We start from the raw sequence: 24,325 nt of genomic DNA on the forward strand, positions 1-24,325 counted from the left end.
ATTTTGATAGCAGCTTTGTGCCATACAGGGACCTTTAAATAGAAATGATCATGAAGGTGTAACAATTTGTGGGCTCTATTCCAGGCAACAACAGAAGTGTTGGTAGTGTCCTTTCTAGTCAGATAGGACATGTAGTAGGATATTAAGTCTGTGTGCATGTTCAGGATCTGCCGTTCGATACGGACCCACAGAGGTTTCTATCTTTGTCCACAGCATATATATTAAGTGTGCAAACTGATGTGCCAGCCAGTCCGTCTCAATAAATGGTAGCCGTAGACTGCCCTTTGATGTGTCTGCATACAGTTTGGATTTTACTAGTCTAGATTTTTTGCTACCCCATAAAAAGTGCAGGATTTCCTTTTTAATGCCCTCTAGTAGGAGTTTCGGCCAAGGGAGACATAGCAAACGAGTATTTTAACCTCGGCGCTATGTTCCTTTTAATTATTTGGATTTTCCGCGACCATTATTGGAAGTCAAGTTTCATATTTCAATCGGATACGGGGGGGGGGGGGTGATATTGTCATGAAGAATGTTTGCAAGGCCCGGATTGATAAGGATCCCCAGGTATTTTAGCCCCCTGGGCAGCAATCTGAAATGCAGATCACCCACTGGGTTCTTTGTGGTGGTGGGTGTTAGTAGCATGGCTTCACACTTCATCCAGTTTATCTTGGAGCCTAAAAAGGTTGCAAAAGACTCTATGCACTTCACCTGTGTCGTCAGTGGCAGTAGTCTGTACTCCTTTAATTTGTTAATCGCAACAAATGACAAGTGCTAGCAGTCTTAGGGCCAGAGGAACAGCAGGGGTGATAGAGGGCAACACTGTCTAGTACAAAACAATAGAATCTGTTTCAGTCGTATCAGTATTGAGTGTGGGTATTATTGCAAAGTGCTATATTATTGTGTGCATATTGCTGGAGGTGTTCACCAGTTATGGAGCATGTCAGCTGAAGAATGGCAATATTTTTTACAAATAGCTCATAGGTGAAAATAGCACAGATGAAATTAAATGCCATCATCCCAAGTATATAATACAATACAATCACTATTTTGGGTAATGTTACTTCCAGTCTCACTGTGTAAAATGCCTTGGATGCTCTCGCAGTTGTTTTACAGCTGATGGGCAGAAGGACCAATTGAAGCATGAACACACACTGAATGTGGTTCAAAAAAGAACTCTGAGGCATGAAAAGATATTTTAGACAGTTGTTAAGAACAGCACCTATGAAAGCAATTTAACAGGTATCAGCATCTCTCATATCAGCACATACCAGTATAAGTACATAACACCTATTAAGATCTCCTGGATCAGGCTTCCGATGACGGCCATGCACTGTCTCCAAGCAGCCTGAATAATGTAACATTTCAGTTAACATGGCAAGAAACTCACCAATGCCAGGATCCTCCCTCTATAAGAAGCGAAGACCTTCTGTGCCCAAAACACCACATTTTGCTATTTTGAAGATGTGCTCCAGAAATAAGTCTACTGCCCACCATCTTCCCCTTTGCTTGGCTGCCTTGTATCCACACTGACTTCTCCATAATGTAATCCACCATCTTCTGGTGGGAGATAGGCTCACATTTTTTCAGGAGTTGAGAGGTGATCATGACGGATTGCTTGGTCGTCCACTGATCCACAAGTGCTGCACTGTACTGTTCCATGCCTTTTCCCGGACCACCCTCCTTCCACCAAGATGTGCTCTCTTGCACACACCTTGATTCTTGTACAGAAGTTCTTGCCCTGCTGAAGAAAGGGGACATAGAGGCCGTGCCTCTATAAGACAATGGTGTAGGATTCTACTCCATTTACTTCTCGATTGCCAAGAAGAATGGCGCTCTGAGACCCATTTTCGACAATTAACATTTGAACCTGTAGAGCAATACCGGGCTTCCTCATAATTCGGGGTATTTTCTTTCGTCCCTGAACATACAGAAGCAGCTACTTTCATTTTGAAATCCTTCTCATTCACAGTCATTACTTGGGGCTCCTCATAGAGTCCCAACAGAGTTGACTTTTCACCTGTTTTACCTGATGACCACACCATGTTTTCACAAAAGTATTTTCAGTAGTGGTGGCTTCACTATGGAGTTCAGAAGTCTCTACATTTCTGTACTTGTTTGACTGGCTAGTGAAAGTTGCGTCTGTAGCGCTGTTCAAGGAGCATCTTCAGCACACCATGCTCTGCCTCCTCAGAGATTTACGATACATGGCAGAAATCTCTTGTTACTGCCACACAGTGCCTACTCTTTATAGGGAATGCTGGACCCAACCTGCTTGAAGTCCAGTCCACCACCTCAGAAGATTGTGGAGATTATTCAAATGTTGCTTCGGTCAAAGATCCTTTTCCATCATCTCTTTCTCCTCCTGGGCCTGATGGTCCCAGGCATTCTATTGGTGCCACATGCCAGATGGCAGAAAATAGTCATTCAGTAGTGCCTGAGGAAACAGTGGCTTCAAAACCAAGCAAACCCCTTGGCTTGGGTGTGAATCTTCTAGTGAGCCATTACCGATCTACAATGGTAGATGTGTAACTCTAACCTACAGATGACTTGTTCCTTCAGCACTTCACAGATGCCGGCTTCCATAGTCATAAATGCCTTCTCGCTAGGTTGGGTTGCCCACCTGGGAAATATGATGATGTGTCTGAGTAAAGACGGCACATAAACATGCTGGAGCGGTGGGTGTCCATGGAGGCTTTCTTCCCCTTCAATCTCAAGGAGAGCAAATCAGATTCTATCCAGCAACACCTTAAAGGTGTTGTTGGATAGGTGACAGGGTGGTGGGGGCTCATGGAACCAGTGAAGGGAGGCAATTTCCCAGTGGTGGCACACTTTGCAGGCTAACCCTCAGTGTAAGTGCCGATGCTCTGAGTCACCTCTCCTTGGAGAACCTTGAGTGGGAGCTACTCCCTGAAGTGATGGAAACGATCTTCTCCAGATTTGTATGATGGCATGCTGCTATGTTGGTACATGAATCTTTGCTACCCAGTGCAAAAAGAGGCATTCCAAGTTGTGTGTAGGAACATTTTCCTGTGTATGGTTTCCTGGGGAATATCTTCCGGTTCAGTTGCATTTCCGTCAATTCTACTTCTGTCAAAGGTCCTGCCGAAGTTATTGGAAGATCAAGCACTGCTAATTCTGATAGCCTCAGACTGGGCAAAAAGAATCTAGTAGGCTAATTTGTTGGCATCAGACAGAGAGGTGGGAGCACCACAAAGAGCAAAGGGAGATTTGAGTGGGGAAGCACACGATGGAGAGAGCAACAAAACACGTGCACTTGCATACAGTGCTTAAATAAAAATAAAAATGAAGTTCCTATATGTAAGAAAGGGAGGATAAAAGTCATCCAATCAAAAAGATGGTAAATAAGCTTTGCTCCATGAAGAGGAAGGAAAGCCATCAAATATGAAGCAAGCAAATGAGATTGACAAGGAACCTAACAAATGATAAGCAATGGGCTCTTCTAAAGCCCACTGTCAATATTGGTTCTATCCACAATAATTCTTTGACAACAGACTGCTAAAAGCGGTCTACAGACAAGACCTAAAAATATACGTTACCGTTAATATTTGAAGCTGTAGGACCTTTTCTCGCTTTGGATCATCTATTTCCCAACCATCATGCATCATAGACATCAACAGCTGTTATATGGCATGCCCCCTGGATAGTTGTTGGAAGGGTATTCCAGATCTTATGAACATTGCCAGAGAAGGTATGTTTCATGGTACAACTATTTGACATTTGGGAAGGCCAAATCATGCAGAAGACCTAGATTAAAAAGCAAGGCAGTAGGTTTTTTCCATCTATGGACTCGGGATCTGGAACAGTATTCTCGTATCCTACAGGACTTAACGCGGCTTCAATTTAGGATAGAGTTACTGCTGTACCTGTTAATAGAACACTACAGCACAATGCAGTAAGAGTTAAAAAAAAAACATAACCTCTGTTATTACCCTTAGACTTTATGCTTGTCTTTGAAACTGTACAGCCCTCAGCTGCCTTTTTACCCTGTACGTGCTATAGAAATCCTCATGTATGCATACCACATACGTACCGGCAGCTTGGGGTTTCCATATGCAGTTCTGTGACGGTGATACATGCATTTGTTTTTGTGCTGAAAGTTCTGATAGGTTGACAGTTAAGTGATGTCATCACTTGAGTGATGGAATCAAATTTCTTTGTTTTGGAGATGAGTTGACTAATAGAGGGTAAGACTGCTTCTAAGGGTGCCAAATCGTTTTTTGGGAGCTGAATGGGCATTACTGTACTCATCCAGCCATATTACCATGGCTTGGACTAATTCTTCAAATCAGCTTTTGACAGGAAACGTTTGATGTTCTAAATAGTTTGGAGATAATGGTTGGCTCATTTAGCAAGGGCATTAATGGGATGGCCCAGGTTGAGTTTTGAGTCTAGGGTAATGTTTAAGGGCTTATTGGAAGAGATGATCCTTTGTGTAATGCCCATTTTGCTTCAGTGTTCTGTCCATTCAGGTGCAAGTTCACGGATTGGTTAGCAACAAGAAACTTGTTTAATTTTAGCTTCATTCATTGCTTCATCCTTAGCTTTGTAGGTCCACTGCTTCATCCATTGCAGGCTGGGTTATGCCAAGCCCACAGTACAGAATCAGTGATGCTTTCTGTCCTTGATGATCTACTATGGGAGTTGAATTCAGGACATGCATCTGCTACTTCTCCTAGATCGATTGGCCTCCTTGATACTGTCAACCAAGTGATTCTGTTGTGTTGTCTGAAGGAGGCCGGTGTATTAGGTCAGGCTGTGAGGTGGGGATCCTCTTTCTTAGGTGGCTGCACACAGGAAATGCAGTTTGGCCTGTTTTCTTCTTCTAAGACTCATGTCTTCTGTGTGCTCCACCAGGGCTAAGCATTATCTCATGAAGCTCATTTGGAACTGGATGAACACTAACTCCCTCGAGCTAAACACTGATAAGACTGAGGTGGCTATTCTCAATAAGAAGACTGATCATTGGGTAAATACCTACTGGCCCTCTCCTGTCCCAGCGGCCTCTTCCAAGAAACTGGGTGTCCAGGTAGAAAATCAACTGTCCATGATCCCCCAGATCAAGCCAGTCATAACAAAGTGCTATGGCCTATTGAAATCCATTAGGAAGGTCGCTACTTCTTTATCACCTGAATCTTTGAAATCGGCTATTGCAGCAGTAATTGTGTCCCGCGTGGACTATGCAAACTCCCTGTATTGGGATTTTCTGCAACTTCTTCACACAAAGAACAAATCATTCAAAATGCAACAGCGAGGATAATCTGTAAGTTGCATAGACATGCACTTATTTCTCCTGTATTATTGAAGCTTTTCTGCCTCCCAGTCAAACAGAGAACTCCTTTTAAAATGGCTTGTATTTTTTACAAATCCATTCATGACCAGGTTCAAGCCTATGTAGCAAGCAGAATTAAGAGATATGTTCCTAACCGAGCTCTCAGATCCTCTCTTGCCAACCAGTTGAGTATCCTCCATTTAAAGGGACAGAGAGCAATAGGCAGGAGTATCTCTGTCCCGGCCCCCATCCTATGGAACTCTCTCCCTTCCTCGATCAGGCTGGCACATAACGCCCTGGGGTTCAGGAAGCTTAGGAATGCCTGACTGTGGAAGCAAGCTTTTAATTAGCCTGAGATCTTGCTCATTTCCCTCCTGGTTGTCACAGCCCCAAGGAACCCCTTGGGTGTACGTGAGCAAATCTTCATTTCAGATAGATGTATGCTTACAACCAGGGGGCTATGTGGGAAATCCCTTTTCAAGTTAATATGGTATCAGTATATGGTTTACACAAGCATAGTTGTACGTTCTCGTTACTGTTCACGTCTTGTGCTTTTTAAATATATATCTCTTGAGCTCTTTAGACTGGGGCACACAGTTAATAAATTAACAATTGTTTTAGGATCAATTTGGCATAGCCACCAGTGTTGACTGACTACTTGAGTTAACGCATCTAGTACCTTCCACTCCTTTAAAACAAACTTTTTTTAAACCCAGATCAATTTCTTGACTATAGCCATCATTAACAGAACATTGTGAATTTGGTTCTAAAATATGGCTTTTAGAAATCTCATATCAATCATCCAAAAGCTAGATTGTCATTGGTCTAACAAATCTATTTAATTTTCTACCACAAAACAGCTACCCAGTTTTTCTAGGGGTTCACATTGCGTATTTGCATTTGATAGATAACATTTTATACAAACCCTGTTGTTGTCATAAACCAAACCTTCTTTACCTCTGTTACACATGACAGTTAAAGGACAGTTGCCTGACACCTTTTTATAGTTGTACGTTTATCTTCCTACCACTTTTTGATATAGACTTTGGGAAGGTGTGGCTTGGTTGTGAAAAATGGTGAACAACACTTAATGAGGCTATTGAGCCAATTGCCCCATCCATCTACCTAAAATCATGTCATTCACAATCTGAAAGTAGCAGCAACTGCAGATATGACTGATCTTCCCTTCCTGACACTCCAGAGCTAAAAGATTCAAATTGAGATATCGCTCTTGGAGTGTGCGGAGATAACCCCCCTAGCTGTGTCCTGAGACACGGCTGAGTGAAGAAGTTGAACAATGCAGGAGTTGTAGCGGCAAGGAGATTGCTGCACAGGATAATTGTGCCTCTCTACTTGTGACTGAAGTGTGCCCTGTTGTGTCCTGCGGGGCAGAGACTTACCTACTGAGGCCCCGGATCAAACATGAGTAGCCGGGACGGTGGCTGTGCAGGGCGGCCTAGCAAGTCTTCTGATAGACCTAAGAGGGACAGCCTTGAGACTTTACGCAAGGCCATTCAGTGTGGGAAACGACAACAGGAGGTGAGCTTAGACAGACCCTCTCCATCAACCCCCCCTTTTCCTTCACACTGGCCTGCAACTTACCAACGAAGGCCCGTGAGTACAAATACCCCATATGCAAATTACAGAGTGAGAGATCTTGTGCCCAAACAGGTGTTATTGTTTTTCCACCACCTTCTTCTGGGCTTCACAGGCCAACAGCTGCTTTCCCAGGAATGAAGGGTACCTTCTGCATTCCCCTTGTGAGATCTGTACCAGGGTGACCGTTCCTGTGGGTCAGAAAATCCCCCTGAAGACATAGACCTGATGGTGGTCATTTTGTATAAGCCTTGTATGGTCGGGGATAGAAGTAGCTCTGCTTGTGAGACAAGATTGAGAAGGACTTATTTAATAACCCCAAATAAAATATACCAACTCTTACTTGTGCTCCATGCATGATGGTCATTAGGTTCTTTTCGACTGTGGCCCTTGACTTGTGACTGATTCCAGACCAGGGAAACATGATAAATTTACTAAACCAATCAGCCCAAGAATGCGCCAGACATTATCCTTAAAGTTATTAATGCCACTAGAAAGGTCTTTGAAGATCAGATTGGAACTGTGGACAAGACCTGGCGTTTCTATGCCAGGATATGCGTACTATTTTTGATAGTCACCAAAGCAGAGGGATGTTTATTACAACTGGAGGATGCAGTTAAGTGGCTAAAAATGCAAATTTCGAAGCTAAACCCACTAATCACAAACTATACTTCTACGCGGAAGACACTGAGGAACAAACCAGTGCCATAATTTAAGACTGGTGAGTTTTTCCAGCAGGAGCTGACGGAGACAATCCAGTGGCATTCCTTAGAAGTGTGCCTGAAAATATTTTTTCAGAAAATCCGCTCTACTCTTTGATTGAGCTCACCATGCGTTTGGATGTCTGCCATCTGCTGGAGCCCTGCCCACACCATGATTAAAAGGATTCACTACTATAGGGATAAGGACTTGAGCAGTTAGATCATCAGCAGGAATGTTATTTGTCTCCCAAATGATCCTCACATTCCCAGATTATACTATCTTATTTCATCAGAGGAAGACCACTAATTTTTTATTTTGCCATTTAAACAAAAGGAAACATTATATAGGGCATCCAATGTGCACCCGCTGAAGAAGAAACTCAATAAGAAACAAGGCTCCCCCTCCTAACAGAGAAGGACCTTTGATCAGGTGAATCAGAAATTGTAATGGGAACTGATACATTCTTATATTTCCAGCCAATCTGGTTCGTTTTATTAACAAGATACCCCTCCCTGAAAACGCAGATCCTGGAATGCCGCACACAACCCAGAGCATCGTCATGCAGGTCTGGGTGTTTCCAAGGCTACCACGAGACCCAAGGATCGAGAACTTTGCAGCTGGCACAGACTTATTTAGAAGTTGCTCCCTCTGCCAGTAAATCCTCTAAACACAGATGCACTTGATAGATACATCATGGTGATGGGAACGTTAGATGTGTCCCAGTGGATGTTTAAAAGTGTGTATGCTCCTCCCACCGTGCTGGAGCTCACATTCCATCCACTAACGAAATTCCTAATGTATTCACCAATAGGGGTGATGATCATTGGTGGTGACTTTAATACGTGATGGATGCATAACACAAGTTCTTCTTCAGCCTTCCATAGATCCACTCATCTTTCCAAGTGGGCAACCATTCTAGGCCTCATTGATGCATGTTGTAGATATCATTCTACTGAACATCAATACACCTATTCCTGTCCCTCTCCATCCCTTTTTCCCATGGCTCCACCTCATTAATTGTCAACATGTTTGTCCTAGCCATGGTCATGCACAAGGTAGAAAATACCTGTATTGTAGCCAGGCGTGCATCTGATCACTCACCCTTAAAGTTAACTCTACATCATCCACAGGGAGGGGTGAAAGGGATTTTCCATTTAAACGCTTGGCTGATTCCTTCACTGACCACCTCACAGATAAAATCACTGAGTACTTTGACATAAATACGAAATCAGTTCAATCCACACCTGTGGCATGGGAAGCTTCAGAACAGTGCCAAGGAGCGATGACCTGTTCAAGGGTAAGACTAGAGAAAAAATAAGGAAGTAGCGGATTTGGAAGCCCATATTGCAGCTCTCAAGCTGCTGCTACTCTTACCCCTCTGACCTCCATTCACTTGAATGGATTCTGGCCACATTGAAGCAAAAGATGCTAGACTCTGCCTGAGCAGGGTGGTTGCACTCCTAGAATAGGGTTTATGAACTAGGCGGCATATGTAGGTAATCTCCATTTTGCGATTCTGAAATAGCGATTTTTAAGGAATCGCTATTTGAGAATCGCAAAATGGAATGTAGATAATAATTCGCAATTTTTTTGCGATAACCTAATATTCTTTAATTGCGATTAGCAAATTACGAATCACAATTAAGGAATGAGTGTCCCATTCATTCCTATGGGCCAAGAGGCCCATAGGAATGAAGGGGAATACATTCTCAAATTGCGATTTTCTATGAGAAAATCGCAATTTGAGAATCGCAATTCCAGGGGTGCAAGGGTGTCCAAAGGACACCTGTTGCACCCCTGGAATGTGCCTGTAAGTGCATGTGGCGCACAGACATGCATTTTTAAAGGAAATCGCAAAATACCATCTACTTGGAGTAGGTGATATTTTGCGATTCCTTAAGCCTGAATTGCATTTTTTAATTGACTCCTACATAGCATTTCAGGAATTGCAAAATTGCGATTCCTTAAATGCTTGAGCAAAATAAGGAATCACAATGTTAGCGATTCCTTATTCTGCTAATATGCACCTACATATCCAAACGACGTTTGCGATTCGCAAACGCCGAAATTCACTGAATTTCGGCGTTTGCGAATCGCAAACGGCGTCCTACATATGCCCCCACGTGACAAAGGAGGTAAACAGATATGCTGGCTCGCCAATAAGATACAGGACATCAGTATAAGTCCTTCAATACTGAATGAGGAAGTGCAAACAGTCACGACACCCAGAGATATCATGAACACCTTTGCTGCATAAGGCACATTTTTTGACAAAACCCCTACAGTCGCTGAAATAGAAAATTCCATTGCACAAGATCTCCCGTACCATGCATTAACATTGGCGGTTATATTAAATTAGACCCCTCCCCACATATCAGATGAGGAAATACAGCAAGACATTACTGTCATGCCCTCTGGGGAACCCCGGGTCCAGCAGCTTCCCACTAGTACTACATAAATAATAATCACCACTCGCTAAGCGCTTAAGGGAAATGTACGAAGAGGCCTATACATGCAATCCTTTCCCTATGATTTCCGTGCAGAGGCTATTACGGTCATTCTTAAACCACACAAATCCCCTAATAAATGCTCCTCCTATCGCCCAATATCCCCTACAGTGGTGGCTCCTCCGCTATGGCGGGGGACGCCACCCATCCCGCCAGCCTCAAAACCCGAAAAATAAAACGATAATAAAACAGGTTTATTACTGTTTTATTTTCAAGGTTCTGAGGGCTTGGCGAGTCTTGTGGGGGGCCATCAAGAGGGCAGTGGCAGAGGGAGTGGTTGCACTGTTGTCAGTGTGCATGTCTGTATAGCCGGCCGTCCCTGACTCGCTAATTCGACATGCGCACTGAGTTGTCTCCAACCCTGGCTTCATTGCTGGGTTGGAGGCAGAAAAGCACATGCTCCCAGTCTTTCTGGGAATGCAAATTCTCAGCGCTCAGGCCAATTCTGACGCTGCTTTCAAACATGAGAGCAGCGTCAGGATTGGCACAGCGGAAGCTGGGAGCCTATGCTGCAGCGAGGACACGGAAAAGAGTGTCCGGCAGCAGGCGTTACGTAAGTTATTTTTATTTATTTTTAAATGTCCATTTGTTGTCTGTTTCCCCTCCCACTCCCCACCTTCCCGTCGTACATTGTCCCCCAGCTCCCTCTGCCCCGCCCCACCCGCACACCAGCTGTTATTGATCCCCTATTAACATTGGTAACGATGCATCAAAGGAAAAACCGGTCGCAAAGGGGCAGATTTTGCGACCAGTATTTTTGCATTTGGATTGCATCATCCCAAATGCAAAAATCGCAATTAAGAAATCGCAAAATTGCGATTACTTAAATTGTGATTGCATTTAAGGAATCTCAAATTGAGATTCCTCAAATGCAATGCATCAAAGAAAAAAAATTGCGATTTCGCTAATAGGGGGAGCAAATTACCATGAAGTTGAACTTCATGGTCATTTGCAAAAACTTTGAAAAATGCACTAAAGTGCATTTTTCAAAGTTCCAGTTTACATACACACATGCCCTTGGGGATGCAAGGTGTTCTCATATGCAGATTTCAGGGTTGCAACAGGGTGTCCTTTTGACACCCTGGCACCCTTGAAAGCGCATTCTCAATTTGCGATTCTCTAATTGAGAATTGCAAATTGAGAATGTCTCCCCATTCATTCCTATGGGCCTCTAGGCCCATAGGAATGAATGGGGAGGTATTCCTTAATTGCGACTCGCAATTTGTGAGTCGCAATTAAGGAATGTTTAGAAATCGCTATTTGTTTTGCGATTTCTACATGCATAGCCTTTTGCTATTCCTTATTAGCGAATCCTTATTTTTCGCTAATAAGGAATCGCAAATGGCATTGTTGATGGATCTATACCTAAGTGTCTAAAGGTCTTTCTAAAATCCTGGCGACTAGACTTGTCAAAGTAATACGAACCCTTATACATCATGACCAAAACAGCTTTATGCCTAATAGAAGCACAAGACACTGTTTAATACGGCTCCATGCTACACAGGCTCGAATAGATGACATCTATGATCAGGGTATTATAGTTTGTCATGAGTTATAGTCTAGGATTTCTCGGTGAATTAAAGGTGCTTCATGCACCCACGGTGATCTGCTGGTCATGATTTAAAAATACCAGCAAGAGCCACTCAGCTTGCCAGCCTTTTGAGGTCGTCAATTTGAGAACCACGATTTGAGTTATAAAAGCACCAGTTATTTACAGTGCTTAGAAACTGCAGAAAAGTGGCACAAAGCGCTACCTAGCAACAAGTTATTATTTAGGCAGGACATCACCGAAGTAGCAATCATTCGCGTGATAGAGACACATTGGCAGTGCGTTTAACAAGGTGTACAAGAAACAAGATAAATGCATTGTGTCTGTTCTTTCTGTGAAGGTCAGAGAGCTGCTCAGTCAAGTGGTAGAAGAAGTGATGGACGACTACTTGAGACGAGTTCCAGAAGGGATGGATCCGGACACTGCAGAGTATCCTTTGATGCCAAGTAACACTCTGAAAAACTCTTGTAACTTGTCTTTCTGTTTCGGTGAGGACCAGCTGGCAGCGTCCTCCAGGTCTGCTTCATGCAAGTGTCTTCGGCTGAAGGGCAGTGTTCCCAGCCTGGATCCTCTGCTCATATTTATGGCATCACAGGAGCCTGTGAGGCATCAGTGCAGGCCCTGGGCTCACAGCTTCAAGTTGTGTTTTTATTAGTGGACATGCACGGTGTTGATAACAGTGGGTTGAAATACCTCAGGGGTTAGAGCCTAGGTGAATAGTTAATTACCTTTATTTTGGCTTGAAGGTTTCAGACTGTACTCACTGAGCCATGACTGGGCATGGGAAGACTCTGTGTGCTGTTCGGTTTCAGCAACGAATGGGAATTGGAGAGTGAAGTGTATATGTTGAAACAGATACTTTTCATTTCAGTGCCACAGGGATGAAATTCTGGCAAATGTCTTCTGCCTTAGCCTGTGATGATGCAGATGAATGTTATGGATGCTGTTGTGTGATTTGGGGACTCCTATGACATTCCATCCGCTATTGTTTCACCACCTGGTTTTCACCCGAACTACAGACCCTCAAAGCGACTGCAGCAAACTAGAGAGACGTTGCCACTCCAGCAATAGCCCCTCCGATCTCAGCTCATTCAGATCTGCCCTCAACAACTACCACCAACACCTTAGGGAGACCAAGCAGTTCTCCTACCCAGCTGCCACCGAAAACTCGATTCACCCCTCCCAAGCTGTCTACGACACCATAGCGGACTACTTCCAACAAAAGATAGCAGACATCTACAACAACTTCGACCCCCAATCCACTGACCTCGAACACCCCCGCAACCATACCAGTGCCTCCAACACCCACTGACTATCTGACTGGAAGCAGCTATCAATCAAAGACATCACCACCATCATGAACTCAATCCACTCCTGCGCTTCCTCGAACCCCTGCCTGCAGCACATCTACAACCTAGGGAAAGAAGAAATCAGCCTTAACCTCATAGAGATCATCAACACTTCCATCACAACAGCAACTGTCCCGGTCGCATGGAAACACACAAAGGTCAAGCCTCTCCTTAAAAAACCCTCTGCCGACCCTAGCATTCTCAGGAACTATCGACCCATCTTGCTACTCCCCTTCCAGCCAAGGTTTTCGAGAAGGCCATCAACCACCAGCTCACAGAGTACCTCAAAGAGAACAACCTTCTCGATGCCACCCAATCAGGCTTCCGGGCCCATAACGCAGCTAGGGACGACATCAGACGCCTCCTCGACCAAAGGGAAACAGCAGCCCTCATCCTCCTTGACCTCTTGGGGGCCTTCAACATCATCTCCCTTCACACCCTCCTCACCAGACTCCACCACATGGGCATTCAAGGCAACTCTCTCAACTGGATCGTCTCTTTCCTCTCCGGCTGAACACAGAGAATCCACCTACATCCTTTTTCCTCTGAACCCAAGAATATCATCTGCAGCATCCCCCAGCGCTCCTATCTCAGTCCTCTTCAGCACCTATATGGCACCTCTAGCAGACATCACCTGCACCCAAGGACTCAACCTCATCTCATACGTCGACGACATGCAGCTCATCCTTTCCTTCACAGAAGACACTGACACCACCAGAGCCAACTTCCAGAACACCTTGTACGATGTTGCCAACTGGATGAAGGCCAACTGCCTTAAGCTCAACTCGGAGAAAACTGAGGCAATCCTCTTCAGAAACAACCCCTCCCACTGGGACGACACCTCGGCCCTGCCCCCTCCAACCATGCACGCAACCTCAGAATCATCCTGGACATCATGCTTCCACACCCTCCCACATGCTCCACAAGATCTTCTGATGGATCCCCATATCCACAAGAAAAACAGTCACCCAAGCTCTCATCTCCAGCCGCTTCGACTACGGCAACACACTCTACACTGGAACCACCAAGCATCTTCTCAGCCGTCTCCAGACCATCCAGAACACTGCAGCAAGACTCATCCAACCTCCCCAAGAGAACCAGCACCACCTCCCACTTCAGAGCCCTCCATTGGCTCCCCGTACAGAAAAGATGTCTCTTCAAACTTCTGACTCACACCTACAAAGCCCTCCACTACTCCGGGCTCGCCTACATCACCAATTACCTGACGTTCCATTGTCCCACAAATCACTGTGCTCCTCCTCCCTTGCCCTGGCCCACATCCCCCGTATCCACTGGGACCGCTGCGGAGGTCGTTCCTTCTTCTACCTTACCGCCAAGTCCTGGAACGACCTCCCCCTTGACCTACGCACCTGCCCCTCACTTGAAGAATTCAGGAAGAGGCTCAAGATGTGGCTGTTCGACCAAGGACGTAAGGACCTAGTGCCTGGAGACCCCTTGGGGTGACAAGTGCAGGCTTTAAAAAAGGATGTATGACATTACAACGCATGCTTTTACCACGCATGCCTTTACAATGCGGTTTTTACAACGCATGCCTTTACAACGCATAGTGCTTAGGGGTGCTGGATAGTGAATAGTTTAATTTACTATTCCAACTCCAGTCCTCGTGGATAGTAGGGAAGGTGTTGGGTAGTAAATTAAATCTATTCCCTATCCTAGAGCGCCCCCCAGCTCAATGCGTTGTAATGGTTTGCGTTGTAAAAGTTGCGTCGTAAAGCACTGCGTGGTAAAAGTTGCGTTGTAAAGGATGTTTCCCTTTAAAAAAAACATTTGATTGACGTACCAGTACCTGTATCACCAAGAGACAATTTTTTGTGTAGATAAATATATTTTATAACATCAGGAAACAGTGCTACAATGAGAGACTCCTTTTCAGCCCGATGACATCACTGTTGGTGACCTCACACATCCCTAATTGTTTTAAATGTGGTATCATTGATAAGAAAAGAAATACAAACAAGTACCTATTTAACATTTAGAGAGTTACTTAATGTTTAAAGGGCAATCAGTTAGTTAAATTAAAAGGGACTGCTTGACAGGTCACAGGCTGTTCTATATTGGGAAAAATTGCTACTTTTAGCTTCCCGACCCCAACGTGAGGCCTTTGACCTATGTTTAACCCTAGTACATTTCTCTCTGCTGCCCACTTTATCTTTCCACTGCCATAGATTGTTGCAGTAACTAAAAGTTTTTATTTTTTTGGAAAAGGCATTTCCATTGTGTTTATTTCAAAACTATCCACAGTGAATTATAAAGTATGCATATTGATTCATCCTTATGTTCTTAGAAGCCAGTAAGCTTAAATATGTTGATTTCAAAGTATTTGTTAGTGTTAGATTGGAGCTGTTGCTCTCCTACAGCTGGTCCCAGGTTGCTTGTTTCCGGTCCAGGGAAGACATGGCTTGGCAGTTCGGGCAGGACTGTTCCTATGAGGCACAGGGTCAAGACTGATTTGCATATAGCTGTGTCTGAACTGGGGTAGCAAAGTGAGCTAAAGAACGATGATGGATTCAACCCAGATCTATGACTGGATGTGAGTGTCTGAAAAGTTTCAGCGGTCAGTCCGTCATCTCCTTGTGTTTGCTAAGTGAAATCTGAGCTTAACTATAACGTCCCTGTAACCTTTGTTTTTTTCAATGAATTTCTAAGGTTTTTTTAAATTCTATTTTCCAACTATAACGACCCTGTAACCTTTGTTTTTATAAAGTAAATATATATACACACACACATATACATATTTGTACATAAATATACATACATACATACACATTTATTGGCAGACAGCACGAGAAAGAGAGAAAGAAATACATGCACACACATACGTTTGCGTTTTTGTATCTACGGGTGCGCACAGTATCTACCTTTCCAAACAAACTTGATGGACTCCAGTTCAACAATTTTGTTAATAGGGATAATAGCTGTGGACAGCAACAGCTCCAAAGTTATAGTTAGGACATCGTTTCCACAGACATTAGCATTTTTTGTTTTTGCTAAAAACTTTGACGCCATTTGAAGAATCTTCACAAAATCTTTAAAGTGTGCGAATCACTTCAGATGCTCTGTGGAAAATTTTGGGGTGATTCATCAAGTGGGGGCCGAGAAGAAGGGGGGGTCCCACACACATTTTCCCCATGCAATTTCCCATGAGGATTTTTTTAAAATATACTTTAATTCGTTTTATTTGCATGTAAACCAAAAAGCAACCTGGTGACATTTGGTAAAAGCATGATGGAAAAAATACATTGGCACATAGCCGTAAGTTCCCAATCAATTTCTGATGTTTCCCTATCCCCAACAACCCTCTAAACATCAAAAATGTCCATCCTCTCCTGGTCCCAAACATTTTGATTGGCACTTACAAAAGAAGTACACAGGTTCCCTCCATAGGCATTAAATTTCCCCAATACCATTTGTTTGGACAGCCCCTACTTTCATTGACCTCTTCTCCACTAGGCATACACCAGTCCATGTCCCTCTTCCAGTCACTTCATTGTGGTGTCGTATCAGCTCCCCAACACCTAGCTATGTTGCGTGTGGCCAACATCAGTCCCAATGAAGACCAGAGGTAATCCATACGGGCAAGATCTGTTTCGCCCCAAACGTTCAGGAGACACCATTTTGCTGCGGGCTCCATCCCACTCCACATATACTATTAAGACAGTCAATCACCACAATCCAAAACAACTGGAGCACTGGGCAGATACATATCATATGATAAAACATGCCATCTTTTCCACACTTTTTGGGGCAGAGTGCCACATCTATTTTACCCATTTTCACTAATGTTGTGGCTGTGTAGTAACACCTCTGAAGGATCGTAAACTGTATGAGATGTAAACGCAAGCGTATAGTCACCTCATGTGATGAAGCCAAGGCCTCCTCCTCCAAACTACCCAGGTCCCTCTCCCAGGCTTCCCTTAGTTGGGTCATAGTATCAGGGGAATTATTTAACAGTTTCGTTATGTAACTGAAATCCCTTTTTAGGTCTCGCGACTTATCAATGCGCGCAAGCGCATTGAGCGGAGCGAGAATTCATGTCCTCAAAATCCTCGTCAAACCAAGGGCTTCTTGCTGCGGTTTTCTTTAAGTTCACGTGAATCACGTGACCAAACAAGCACGCGCATCAGCCTCCCTCCCTCCTAATTGCATTTTTTTAAACGGCCGCACAGCACATCAAATGGCTTCCCCAGCGTGCGCTCTGCGGCTTCTCGGCTTCTCCTCCCCTAATTATTCATGGCTCAGTTTCCCGGCGCACGCATTTGTTCACATTTTTTTGTTCTTGCCTTTCATCTCCTACCCGTCTTATCCCATTGTTAACATTTCCGCACCTCCGTCCGTCTGTCTATACGTCTCTGCTTTATCGCAATCTGCCTTTTCCCACAAGCCTTTCTACTCTGTGTTCGCACTCTGCCTCCTCAGTTTCCTCCGCCTCTGTTTCACTGCCAGTCTTTCATTTCCGCACCTCCGTCCGTCTGTCTATACGTCTCTGCTTTATCGCAATCTGCCTTTTCCCACAAGCCTTTCTACTCTGTGTTCGCACTCTGCCTCCTCAGTTTCCTCCGCCTCTGTTTCACTGCCAGTCTTTCTTTTGTGACCTTCTCCCCCCCTCTTTCCTTTCAGTCTACCCTAATTTCTCTTTCGTCATGTGCCTATCTTTCCTATTCCTCGGCCTTGACCCTCTCTCCATCCTGTCTCACTTCCTCTGCCTCTTTCTTAGTCACTCTCCGACGTCTCCGTTTCCCCCCTTCGAATCTCCTCTCCATCCTGTCTCACTTCCTCTGCCTCTTTCTTAGTCACTCTCCGACGTCTCCGTTTCCCCCCTTCGAATTTTGCAGAGATGCCACATAACACATCCAAACCAGACTCTGCATAACAACACACCCACTCCAATGTCACATATCATTTGCCACCCAGACCCTAGATAACACATCGAAGCCAGACTCTGCATAATAACACACCCACTCCAATGCCGCATAACACAACCCACCCAGACTCCAGATAGCAGATCCAAACCGTACACTGCATAATAACACACCCACTTCGATGCCAAATAGTAACGCATCCCACCCAAATTACATATCCTGCTCACACTCCCAGTCACCCTCAACCTAATACCACATCTAAACTACACTTCACATATTTGTACAACCCACCCAGAGTCCACATAAGACATCCAAACCAGACTGGATAATAGCACACCTCACTCAGATGCCACATTATTACACGTCCCGCCCAGGCTCAATATAGTAACAAGCACTGGCGTTGCCAATAGGTCTCGCAGTAGGAAAGTTGGAGCTATTGGTTTTGTAAATGACAAAGCCCTTTATGTTTTTAAAATGAAAAGAAAAATAAAAGGCATTGTTATTTGCAATTGTAATTGCTCCAACTTTCCTACTGCGAGACCTATTGGCAACGCCAGTGCTTGTTTGGCTAGGTAGTCCTCTAGTTGTCTGTCCTCATGAGGGGAGAACTCAGGAGGGTCTTCTCCTTTTGGAATCACGTTACCACAGGGCATGACAGATTTGCAAATATCTATAGGCCTCTGTGGGCGCTAATTGGTAGTCATTTTGCAGTTCTGCATATGGGTGGACTTACCAGTTTCTCCACAAGTCACCCACCTGAGACAGGCTTACAAGGTCCCACCTCTCGAAGCCTCTATGAAGTACTGCATCATATAGTGTCCCACAAGCGGGTGGCCTGCGTAATTCCCCCCCCCCCCAACCCATAGCGGCTAGTCCTGTGTGCCACAAGGAGATAGTGATGGCTGTAGGGTTGAAAAGGAATGTGTGGCCTTGCACCCATGGATGGCTCTCAAGTAACCCCAGGGTGCATGTTTTCCTATCCATCCTGTAGGCAGGTTCATCCTCCGGGATGTCCACTCAGTGATTAACAGTGATTAGCTGTGATGCCCACTAGTATTTTCTGTGTACCACCTCAATTTCGAGAGTCGAGGGTGACCCCGTCACAGAGGAGTGCAGGGGCCACACTATCGATGGCACAAAGTAAAACTGTGGTATTGGATAGGGAGTGTTTGGAAGTGCGTACAGAAATCAAATGAGGGACATCATTTTAAATAAATATGCTTTTCTCAGTAAGGATAGAGGCAGGATCCTCCAGTGCTGCACTTCCCTCTGTAAATGTATAAGTGGGGCTCAAGGTGATGGGTGCACAACACATCGGTTTTCTCAACTATATCCATACTAATATTATAAAGAGAGAGCCCAAACCTTTGAGGTTGGTAATCTCAGTAACCACAGCACCAATCACAACACCCAATACAGCGTTGGAAAGGGCAGTTGCAGCAGAAGGACATAGGCTATGCAGACGGCCACCATATATATATATATTTTTTGCAGAGTTTTAGATAGCGCGAACTTGACCCGAACTGAATCAGGTATCAGAGCGTTTTACATAGCACCAGTTACGTTACATGAGGACACACATTCATTTTTGTTAGGCACAGGGAGATTAAGTGATTTGCCCAGAATCACAGGATGTTTGGCGTTGTTACCAAGACTCGAACCCAGATCCCCAGGTCAGAGGTGGAGCGCCTTAGCCGTTAGGCCAACTCCTCTATACATTTAAAAGGTAAAAGAACCGTGCCAGCAAAGTAGTCCCTTGTGGGCGTGTCTGCGTTGTGCTGTGGGAGTGACTAACGATGGGGGCGTGTGGTACGGCCATCACATCGTGGGCTGTGGGTGTGTGCTGGGGCATGACAAACCCTGGGGGCGTGACAAATGCTGGGGGCGTGTGTCCGCCCTTCATGCCATGTGAGTCGTACATACAAGCGCCAATTACGTTGCTGCGTAGCATCAAGGGGCATGCTGGGTCCATGTCACGCTGGGGGGCGTGAGAAACACTGGGGGCGTGTGTCTGGCCTTCATGCCATGTGAACGCAATTGCTGCGCCGCATCAAGGGGCACGCTGGGGGCGTGAGAAACGCTGGGGCGTGTGCTACGTTCCGCCCTTCATGCCATGTGGGTCGTACATTAATTAGAAGATCGTCTGCTGTGGCCGTGTGCTGGGGGCGTGACAAATGCATTCACCTGGAGGCCTGGTAAGTAACGTTACTGCAGCCTCTCCTGCGCGCTGTTACCGAACTCTCTCATTCAACGAAATTACACGCGTCTGCTACCATCAACCAGGGCTCTGGCCGGGCTCAGGCGACGGATAGTACACTAATTACACGCGCCTGATAACATCAACCAGGGCTGTAGCCGGGCTCAGGCGGCAGATCACTACACCAATTACACGGGCCTGCTAACATCAACCAGGGCTGCAGCTGGGCCTTCTCCGTCCCTATTCTAATGAAACAAAAAATTTTGTCTACCGCGAGATTTTAAAATAAATTGCCCTTGCCAAATACACACCTTACACACATTCTATTTCATACCCGGACAACGTCGGGACGGGCTGCTAGTATATATATATATATGTATTCAGGCCAGAAGGGTAATGTTAACCTTGAAAAGACTAGGCAATTGAGCAGAGCCTTTTGGGGCTCTGCACAACGTGGAAGTATTGGTACATAGCATAACAAACAATTTATCTAGATGAATGTGGCTACCAGCGAAGACATGGATCATTTACAATCAATGCCAGTGAACATCAGACTCGCCAGTCAAATTTTGAGGTCATTGGTGTTAAAAGCAGAAAAATGGAGCATGATTAACACCTTCAATGCTGCAGGAGATTTTCCTGGGTGCTGAACTTTTCAGATTTCCATGGTTCATGACGAGCTGAGCTCGTCATGAGCACACGAGCAGTGTACTGCATGACGAGCTGAGCTCGTCATGAGCATGGAAGGGGTTAAAACCAAGACTTGACTATTATCCTTTGTAAGTTTCTCTTCCCTGATGGTGAATAATATGAGAGAGGTGCTCCTTTTGTGGCTAAGCTATTGGGCCTGTTATAGAAAATGGTGCTTCTCTATGGCAGAGCTTTATTGGTACCTCTTTGGCAATGGGAGTTTGGAGTGGGATCACAAAAGAAATCCTGCCTTGCCAATAATTTTGATAAAATAAATCTGTGCAGCTAATTTTATATGTATTTAGGGTACATTCTCTAAGCCCATAGTACCCCGTTGGCACCTGTCAGGCCGCAGCATATTGCAGACAGAAGGACCGATTTCATAAAATATAAAGTGGGAGAAACCACACCTCGGTTTAAATTGTGCATTGCTTTTCAAATGGACTTTATTTTTCTTGTATACCCTTGACTGTCTGAAACATTCTTTTATGTGTTATGGGCAAAATATAATGTATGGGGTTATTGTATGTGTAACAATAAAATACAGATTTTTAATAAAAACACACTTATCTGAACATCAAAAGTACAAACATCAGCAAAACATAAGGTAATACAGTTTTTAAAGCACATTTTATATATGGACATGATTTACAGGACATTTCCCTACTATTATATAGTGGTAAATAAAAGTTGAGTTTATTTTAAAAACAATGAGCTTGAGGGCTGTGTCAGGAGAGGGGATTCATTTATGTTGGATGATAGGAGGCAACATTCTCCATTGATATAGGAAATATGGGAAAAGGTGCCACCCTTTCCACACCTTTAATCTAGGCACTAATGCTGCATTGCTGCAGCTCTGACATCAACAGTAGGCCTGGGCAGTGAACTTCGCTCCATTTGAGGAGTTTGCAGAGTTTTCTGCACTCCGCGAGCTCTGCGGAGTGCAGAAAACTCCGCTTCGCGATGTGCAGCGGAGTTTTTTTCCTACCCGCGATTGCGAACAGTAAGTTCGTGAGTGTGAGTTTCCGCTCGGGTAGAATTTTTACCTGAGCGGCAGGAATACCAGCACAAACTGCAGTTCGCACTGCACTTGCAGAACTTCGCAGAGTTTTTTTGTAACTTCGCGGAGTTCCGCGTAGCAAAACTCCACGAACTACGCCCAGGTCTGATCAACAACCCGTATCTAAGAATGCTGACCTCATCTTTCGTGGCACCCTGCCATGCCTTCGCGGGTTCCTTGAATGGACACCAGCTGTGCTGGAAACTAGTGTCCACTCCTACCTGAGCTGAAAAAATCTGCTGCGTCACATGGATGTCTTTTAGGGGTCGCCAGGGGTTGCAGCTGCAACCCCTGACTTGCCGCTTGGTAACCTTGGCACTGCTTTTGCAAACCCTGGCCTCAGAGGTGGCAAAATCAGTGTCTGGAACACAGGTGCAGCTTTTCTTAACGGATGGTAGTGGGAGCCCCACCTGCCTGGTTTCTGTCCATTTTTTTAATTATACAAATAGTGAATAGTATTATTCACTATAACTGTAATAAAGAATGGAGTACATTAGCGGAGCTAAGGTAAGTAAAAAATGCTGTTAAATGTATGTTGTATGTATGTTTGCGGGTGAGAGCGTGTTTACATGCAGAAGAGTGTGTGAATGTTTTAGTATGTGTAAAAATGTGTGCGTGAGTCAAATTAAAGGTCAAATGGTGTGCAATGTTACTTCCACTACCCCTGGCATTTTGATGAATTTATATGCTTTCTGCACCCCCAGATTAAAAAGCATAGAGTTTGACAGGAGAACATACAATAAAGAGGCCACATGAAGTCCTTCTTCTAGTAGAGTATTGGTTATTATCCCCAGGTCCCTCCTGTCCTCGTCCCATTCATAAACAAGTAATTAATGGGATGAGGACAACAGGACCAGGAGTAATGAAGATTATCGGTAATTAATATGGCATTACCCCCAGGTCCATTTGTCCTCGTCCCATTCATTACTTGTTTATAAATGGGGCGAGGATAACGGGACCAGGAGTAATGAAGATTACCGGTAAGTAATAGGGCTTTTTACTAGACAGACAAAGAAGTGATACAGGGTCGAACTGGCTCATAAGGCACTCTGGCAGCGCCCGACGGGCTGGTCTAACAGGTCAGCTTGTGGGTCAGTTTTCTGGCTGTGGGACATTTTTTCTCTAGTATTACCACAAACGTTGTCTGCACCTTGCACATGTGGATGCAGTTGCACAGAACTTACAAAACACATAAACAGCAGGCTTTACAATTTCAAAACTGCCCATATTTTCATATGTGGGCCATTTTTTTAACTATCTGATTCACTAATGGGGGTCACTTTTATTTTGGTGCCCAGGCCTATTTTCTGTGCCAGTCCGACTCTGTAAGGATATAATTAAGGCAGACAGCAACTGTTTTTCAAAAACTATTTTCAGTATATTTTCATTAGTATCTGTTTTTGTATTTGTATAAATGCGGTGTGAATGTGTGTTGTTTTAGATCAGGCATTTTTATTGAGATGTTTGGGGTCGTAAAAAAACTACGCATTTGCAATGCCATAGGTCTCGCATTAACGAGAGTTTAAGCTATTGCATTGCCAATAGCTTAAACTCTCACACATGCTTATCCTATTGCATTGCAAATATTTGTTTTTGTACTAGCGCCCATATGGCGCTTTCACATTCATGAAGGCCCCGCCCCATCTATAGAGAAGGGCGTGTCTGACATTAAAGTGAAACCGCAGCATGGGGGCTTTGACAAAAAAACCATCTGTTTAGCAAGTTGACAAACATTTTTTTTTTTGGTATAAGCGCCTATGGCACGCTTTCACTTTAGACACGGTTTGTGTAAAGAAGGCTTCTATGAATGCGAAAGCACCGCATGGGCGCTATTAAACAAAATAAATAAATACGGGCCGTGCTGCTAAAATAAATAAACGCGGCTGCTATAGTTAAAGCGGACCGCCATTAGTAAAAATTTAAATAAAAGCGGGCGACATGCTGCGAGGTAGTGGGTGGAATAGGGGAAGAGCATTACATAAAATAGTGCTCACCAACTTATAAAGCAGACCGTGTAACAAGAGAAGTAATAGGTCCAGTCGTTATGGGAGGTAACAAATGCAGGCAAGGCAGTACCAGGGAGGGGCTAACAAGCCTATTAATGATTCGGAAACCAGCGTTTACGAAGGACAATGAAACAAGCCAATTAAAATATGGGTGGAGAGTGGGCGGGGCTTCAAAGCCATACTCCACTACTGCATGCCTTGCAGTAGCACATGCACTGCCCAGGCTTGACCTAAAAATGGCAAACGGAATATTATCATATTTTAGTGCTCTCATTTTACATTGTGTTTTGATTTAGAAACTTTAGCTTTGGGGGCACGAGTGCTAGGGTCAAGTAACCGTTTTGTCAAAGGGTTACTAACTGTCACCAATGATGAAAACAATTGATAGCTTTCCTTCCATATATTCTAAACAATGTCTAAAGGCAATTTATAATATTTACTATTACAATTAAATTGATATTCAGGAAGACCCACAAAAACAACTGTGTGACATTTTGAG

At 44.4% G+C, this 24,325-nt stretch overlaps 1 protein-coding gene across 1 annotated transcript in view; it reads left to right on the top strand.

Annotated features, from left to right (window-relative positions):
• Window positions 1–24,325, top strand: part of LOC144821761 (uncharacterized) — a 348,292-nt gene that overhangs the window by 171,445 nt on the left and 152,522 nt on the right. The window contains exon 8 of the mRNA XM_078678955.1: window positions 11,985–12,073. Within this exon, the coding sequence (XP_078535081.1) occupies window positions 11,985–12,073 (89 nt within the window). The remainder of the gene's footprint in view (window positions 1–11,984; window positions 12,074–24,325) is intronic.

The sequence above is a fragment of the Lissotriton helveticus genome, chromosome 2_2, assembly GCF_964261635.1.
Source record: "Lissotriton helveticus chromosome 2_2, aLisHel1.1, whole genome shotgun sequence".
Lineage (NCBI taxonomy): Eukaryota > Metazoa > Chordata > Amphibia > Caudata > Salamandridae > Lissotriton > Lissotriton helveticus.